The 6,769-nt window shown below is 48.0% G+C and overlaps 2 protein-coding genes across 2 annotated transcripts; both read left to right on the forward strand.

The window, feature by feature from the left end:
• The first annotated feature begins 1,470 nt into the window (after positions 1-1,470).
• On the forward strand, positions 1,471-2,448 carry LOC134851907 (keratin-associated protein 10-8-like). Its single transcript, XM_063868181.1, has one exon. The coding sequence runs from the start codon at positions 1,471-1,473 to the stop codon at positions 2,446-2,448; it is 978 nt and encodes a 325-aa protein (XP_063724251.1).
• A 1,432-nt stretch (positions 2,449-3,880) lies between these two features.
• On the forward strand, positions 3,881-4,858 carry LOC134851908 (keratin-associated protein 10-5-like). Its single transcript, XM_063868183.1, has one exon. The coding sequence runs from the start codon at positions 3,881-3,883 to the stop codon at positions 4,856-4,858; it is 978 nt and encodes a 325-aa protein (XP_063724253.1).
• The last annotated feature ends 1,911 nt before the right edge of the window (positions 4,859-6,769 follow it).

The raw sequence follows: 6,769 nt of genomic DNA on the forward strand, positions 1-6,769 counted from the left end.
TGTGTGTCTGTGTGTGTGACCCTATGTGTGCCCTTACGTGTGTCTGTATGTGTGACCCTATGTGTGCCCTTACGCGTGTCTGTATGTGTGCCCCTATGTGTGTCTGTAAGTGTGCCCCTATGTGTGTTTGTATGTGTGCCCTATGTGTGTCTGTATGTTTGCCCCTACGTGTGTCTGTATGTGTGCCCCTATGTGTGTCTGTATGTGTGCCCCTATGTGTGTCTGTACTTGTGCCCTTAAGTGTGTCTGTAAATGTGACCCTATGTGTGCACTTATGTGTGTCTGTATGTGTGCCCCTATGTGTGTATGTATGTGTGACCCTTTGTGTGCCCTTATGTGTGTCTGTATGTGTGCCCCTACGTGTGTCTGTATGTGTGCCCCTATGTGTGTCTGTATGTGAGCCCCTATGTGTGTCTGTACATGTGCCCTTACGTGTGTCTGTAAATGTGACCCTATGTGTGCCCCTATGTGTGTATGTATGCCTGCTCCTGTGTGTGTCTTTATGTGTGACACTATGTGTGCCCTTACGTGTGTCTGTATGTGTGACCCTATGTGTGCCCTTATGTGTGTCTGTATGTGTACCCTATGTGTGTCTGTAAGTGTTCCCCTATGTGTGTTTGTATGTGTGCCCTAGTTGTGTCTGTATGTGTGCCCCTACGTGTGTCTGTATGTGTGCCCCTACGTGTGTCTGTATGTGTGACCCTACGTGTGCCCTTACGTGTGTCTGTATGTGTGACCCTATGTGTGCCCTTATGTGTGTCTGTATGTGTGCCCCTACGTGTGTCTGTATGTGTGCCCCTATGTGTGTCTGTATGTGAGCCCCTATGTGTGTCTGTACATGTGCCCTTATGTGTGTCTGTAAATGTGACCCTATGTGTGCCCCTATGTGTGTCTGTATGCCTGCTCCTGTGTGTGTCTTTATGTGTGACACTATGTGTGCCCTTACGTGTGTCTGTATGTGTGACCCTATGTTAGCCCTTATGTGTGTCTGTATGTGTGCCCCTATGTGTGTCTGTATGTGAGCCCCTATGTGTGTCTGTACATGTGCCCTTACGTGTGTCTGTATGTGGGACCCTATGTGTGCCCTTATGTGTGTCTGTATGCGTGCCCCTGTGTGTGTCTGTATGTGTGACCCTATGTGTGCCCTTACGTGTGTCTGTATGTGTGACCCTATGTTAGCCCTCCTGTGTGTCTGTATGTGTGCCCTATGTGTGTCTGTAAGTGTGCCCCTATGTGTGTCTGTATGTGTGCCCTATCTGTGTCTGTATGTGTGCCCCTACGTTTTTCTGTATGTGTGTCCCCACGTGTGTCTGTATGTGTGACCCTATGTGTGTCTGTATGTGTGCCCCTATGTGTGTCTGTACATGTGCCCTTACGTGTGTCTGTAAATGTGACCCTATGTGTGCCTTTATGTGTGTCTGTATGTGTGCCCCTATGTGTGTATGTACGTGTGCCCCTACGTGTGTCTGTATGTGTGCCCTATGTGTGTCTGTATGTGTGCCCCTATGTGTGTCTGTACATGTGCCCTTACGTGTGTCTGTAAATGTGACCCTATGTGTGCATTTATGTGTGTCTGTATGTGTGCCCCTATGTGTGTATGTACGTGTGCCCGTACGTGTGTCTGTATGTGTGCCCCTATGTGTGTCTGTATGTGTGCCCCTATGTGTGTCTGTACATGTGCCCTTATGTGTGTCTGTATGTGTGACCCTACTTGTGCCCCTACGTGTGTCTGTATGTGTGCCTCTATGTGTGTCTGTACTTGTGGCCTTACGTGTGTCTGTATGTGGGACCCTATGTGTGCCCTTATGTGTGTCTGTATGCATGCCCCTGTGTGTGTCTGTATGTGTGACCCTGTGTGTGCCCTTACGTGTGTCTGTATGTGTGACCCTATGTGTGCACTTATGTGTGTCTGTATTTGTGCCCCTATGTGTGTCTGTAAGTGTGCCCTTATGTGTGTTTGTATGTGTGCCCCTACGTGTGTCTGTATGTGTGTCCCTACGTGTGTCTGTATGTGTGACCCTATGTGTGCCCTTACGTGTGTCTGTATGTGTGACCCTATGTGTGCCCTTATGTGTGTCTTTATGTGTGCCCCTATGTGTGTCTGTATGTGTGCCCCTATGTGTGTCTGTACATGTGCCCTTATGTGTGTCTGTATGTGTGACCCTACTTGTGCCCCTACGTGTGTCTGTATGTGTGCCTCTATGTGTGTCTGTACTTGTGGCCTTACGTGTGTCTGTATGTGGGACCATATGTGTGCCCTTATGTGTGTCTGTATGCGTGCCCCTGTGTGTGTCTGTATGTGTGACCCAATGTGTGCCCTTACGTGTGTCTGTATATGTGACCCTATGTGTGCCCTTATGTGTGTCTGTATGTGTGCCCCTATGTGTGTCTGTAAGTGTGCCCCTATGTGTGTTTGTATGTGTGCCCTATGTATGTCTGTATGTGTGACCCTACGTGTGTCTTTATGTGTGTCCCTACGTGTGTCTGTATGTGTGACCCTTTGTGTGCCCTTACGTGTTTCTGTATGTGTGACCCTATGTGTGCCCTTATGTGTGTCTGAATGTGTGCCCCTAAGTGTGTCTTTTTGTGTGCCCCTACGTGTGTCTGTATGTGTGCCCCTACGTGTGTCTGTATGTGTGCCCCTACGTGTGTCTGTATGTGTGCCCCTACGTGTGTCTGTGTGCGTGCCCCTATGTGTGTCTGTAGATTTGCCCCTACATGTGTCTGTTGTGTGCTCCTATGTGTGGCTGTACTTGTGGCCTTATGTGTGTCTGTATGCGTGTCCCTGATTGTGTCTGTATAAGTGACCCTATGTGTGCCCTTACGTGTGTCTGTATGTGTGACCCTATGTGTGCCCTTATGTGTGTCTGTATGTGTGCCCCTATGTGTGTCTCTATGTGTGCCCCTATGTGTGCTTGTATGTGTGCCCTATGTGTGTCTGTATGTGTGCCCCTACGTGTGTCTGTATGTGTGTCCCTGCGTGTGTCTGTATGTGTGACCCTATGTGTGCCCTTACGTGTGTCTGTTTGTGTGACCCTATGTGTGCCCTTATGTGTGTCTGCATGTGTGCCCCTACGTGTGTCTGTATGTGTGCCCCTACGTGTGTCTGTATGTGTGCCCATACGTGTGTCTGTATGATTGCCCCTACGTGTGTCTGTATGCGTGACCCTATGTGTATCTGTAGATGTGCCCCTACATGTGTTTGTATGTGTGCCCCTATGTGTGTCTGTATGTGTGCCCCTACATGTGTCTGTATGTGTGCCCCTATGTGTGTCTGTATATGTGCCCCGTACGTGTGTCTGTATGTGTGCCCCTATGTGTGTCTGTATGTGTGCCCCTATGTGTGTCTGTATGTGTGCCCCTATGGGTGTCTGTATGTCTGCCCCTATGTGTGTCTGTGTGTGTGCCCCTATGTGTGTTTGAATGTGTGCCCTTATGAGTGTCTGTACATGTGCCCTTATGTGTGTCTGCATGTGTGCCCCTACGTGTGTCTGTATGTGTGCCCCTACGTGTGTCTGTATGTGTGCCCATACGTGTGTCTGTATGATTGCCCCTACGTGTGTCTGTATGCGTGACCCTATGTGTATCTGTAGATGTGCCCCTACATGTGTTTGTATGTGTGCCCCTATGTGTGTCTGTATGTGTGCCCCTACATGTGTCTGTATGTGTGCCCCTATGTGTGTCTGTATATGTGCCCCGTACGTGTGTCTGTATGTGTGCCCCTATGTGTGTCTGTATGTGTGCCCCTATGTGTGTCTGTATGTGTGCCCCTATGTGTGTCTGTATGTGAGCCCCTATGTGTGTCTGTATGTGTGCCCCTATGGGTGTCTGTATGTCTGCCCCTATGTGTGTATGTACGTGTGCCCCTACGTGTGTCTGTATGTGTGCCCTATGTGTGTCTGTATGTGTGCCCCTATGTGTGTCTGTACATGTGCCCTTACGTGTGTCTGTAAATGTGACCCTATGTGTGCATTTATGTGTGTCTGTATGTGTGCCCCTATGTGTGTATGTACGTGTGCCCCTACGTGTGTCTGTATGTGTGCCCCTATGTGTGTCTGTATGTGTGCCCCTATGTGTGTCTGTACATGTGCCCTTATGTGTGTCTGTATGTGTGAACCTACTTGTGCCCCTACGTGTGTCTGTATGTGTGCCTCTATGTGTGTCTGTACTTGTGGCCTTACGTGTGTCTGTATGTGGGACCCTATGTGTGCCCTTATGTGTGTCTGTATGCATGCCCCTGTGTGTGTCTGTATGTGTGACCCTGTGTGTGCCCTTACGTGTGTCTGTATGTGTGACCCTATGTGTGCACTTATGTGTGTCTGTATTTGTGCCCCTATGTGTGTCTGTAAGTGTGCCCTTATGTGTGTTTGTATGTGTGCCCCTACGTGTGTCTGTATGTGTGTCCCTACGTGTGTCTGTATGTGTGACCCTATGTGTGCCCTTACGTGTGTCTGTATGTGTGACCCTATGTGTGCCCTTATGTGTGTCTGTATGTGTGCCCCTATGTGTGTCTGTATGTGTGCCCCTGTGTGTGTCTGTACATGTGCCCTTATGTGTGTCTGTATGTGTGACCCTACTTGTGCCCCTACGTGTGTCTGTATGTGTGCCTCTATGTGTGTCCGTACTTGTGGCCTTACGTGTGTCTGTATGTGGGACCATATGTGTGCCCTTATGTGTGTCTGTATGCGTGCCCCTGTGTGTGTCTGTATGTGTGACCCTATGTGTGCCCTTACGTGTGTCTGTATATGTGACCCTATGTGTGCCCTTATGTGTGTCTGTATGTGTGCCCCTATGTGTGTCTGTAAGTAAGCCCCTATGTGTGTTTGTATGTGTGCCCTATGTATGTCTGTATGTGTGACCCTACGTGTGTCTTTATGTGTGTCCCTACGTGTGTCTGTATGTGTGACCCTTTGTGTGCCCTTACGTGTTTCTGTATGTGTGACCCTATGTGTGCCCTTATGTGTGTCTGAATGTGTGCCCCTAAGTGTGTCTTTTTGTGTGCCCCTACGTGTGTCTGTATGTGTGCCCCTACGTGTGTCTGTATGTGTGCCCCTACGTGTGTCTGTATGTGTGCCCCTACGTGTGTCTGTGTGCGTGCCCCTATGTGTGTCTGTAGATTTGCTCCTACATGTGTCTGTTGTGTGCTCCTATGTGTGGCTGTACTTGTGGCCTTATGTGTGTCTGTATGCGTGTCCCTGATTGTGTCTGTATAAGTGACCCTATGTGTGCCCTTACGTGTGTCTGTATGTGTGACCCTATGTGTACCCTTATGTGTGTCTGTATGTGTGACCCTATTTGTGTCTCTATGTGTGCCCCTATGTGTGCTTGTATGTGTGCCCTATGTGTGTCTGTGTGTGTGCCCCTACGTGTGTCTGTATGTGTGTCCCTGCGTGTGTCTGTATGTGTGACCCTATGTGTGCCCTTACGTGTGTCTGTTTGTGTGACCCTATGTGTGCCCTTATGTGTGTCTGCATGTGTGCCCCTACGTGTGTCTGTATGTGTGCCCCTACGTGTGTCTGTATGTGTGCCCATACGTGTGTCTGTATGATTGCCCCTACGTGTGTCTGTATGCGTGACCCTATGTGTATCTGTAGATGTGCCCCTACATGTGTTTGTATGTGTGCCCCTATGTGTGTCTGTATGTGTGCCCCTACATGTGTCTGTATGTGTGCCCCTATGTGTGTCTGTATATGTGCCCCGTACGTGTGTCTGTATGTGTGCCCCTATGTGTGTCTGTGTGTGTGCCCCTATGTGTGTCTGTATGTGTGCCCCTATGGGTGTCTGTATGTCTGCCCCTATGTGTGTCTGTGTGTGTGCCCCTATGTGTGTTTGAATGTGTGCCCTTATGTGTGTCTGTACATGTGCCCCTACGTGTGTCTGTATGTGTGCCCCTACGTATGTCTGTATGTGTGCCCCTATGTGTGTCTGTAAGTGTGCCCCCATGTGTGTTTGTATGTGTGCCCTATGTGTGTCTGTACATGTGCCCATGTGTCTGTTTTTCCTTCTTCCTTGATTGTTTTTATTATCCGAAGGTTGAACCAGAACTGCCCTCACTGTTTCTCTTTCCCGATGCCCACTGAGGTCACTAGTTCTCCTACCCGGTGCCCGCTGAGGTCACTGGTTCTCCTACCCGATTCCCGCTGAGATCACTGGTTCTCCTACCCGATCCCCGCTGAGGTCACTGGTTCTCCTACCCGATGCCCGCTGAGGTCACTGGTTCTGGAGAAGTATGGGAGAATATGAATATGAACACATTTACCATGTTATTCTCATTCATATGTCCGAAATGTATGCTGATTCTATGTCTTAAATTATTCTTTGCTTTAACTGCATGTTTTTAGGAAAACTTAGTAATTTTACCTTTTTAAACTTGCATTTTTCTTCAGACATAGATAGAACAAAAAATAGATTAGCCTAATTAACGAAATGAAATGGGTTATTATGGAACTTCTTGACAAAATAATCGATTATATTGGAGAAAAAAAAATTGATTATAATGGACTATAATGGATTATAATGACAACATTTTAGACAACATTTTCCCAGTATAATCGATTATTATCCATGGAACTCCGGTGCGGGACAGATTGGTATCTATAAATCATCCATAAATCAAGCTACAAAAAGGTTGACAGACTCTAAGTTACCGCAAACTATAAACTCAGGGGTATGTATTGAATATTACAATCTAAGGGTTGCACAGAAAAAACCACGCAAGATTTGAAAATTCAGTTGAACCAAATACATTTTGGCTAGAATGAACTTGCAG

The sequence above is a fragment of the Symsagittifera roscoffensis genome, chromosome 7 (assembly GCF_963678635.1).
Source record: "Symsagittifera roscoffensis chromosome 7, txSymRosc1.1, whole genome shotgun sequence".
Taxonomy (NCBI): Eukaryota; Metazoa; Xenacoelomorpha; order Acoela; family Convolutidae; genus Symsagittifera; species Symsagittifera roscoffensis.

Coding starts and splice junctions, on each gene's coding strand:
- LOC134851908 (XM_063868183.1), top strand. CDS start 3,881: ATGTGTGCCCTATGTGTGTCTGTATGTGTGCCCCTATGTGTGTCTGTA.
- LOC134851907 (XM_063868181.1), top strand. CDS start 1,471: ATGTGTGCCCTATGTGTGTCTGTATGTGTGCCCCTATGTGTGTCTGTA.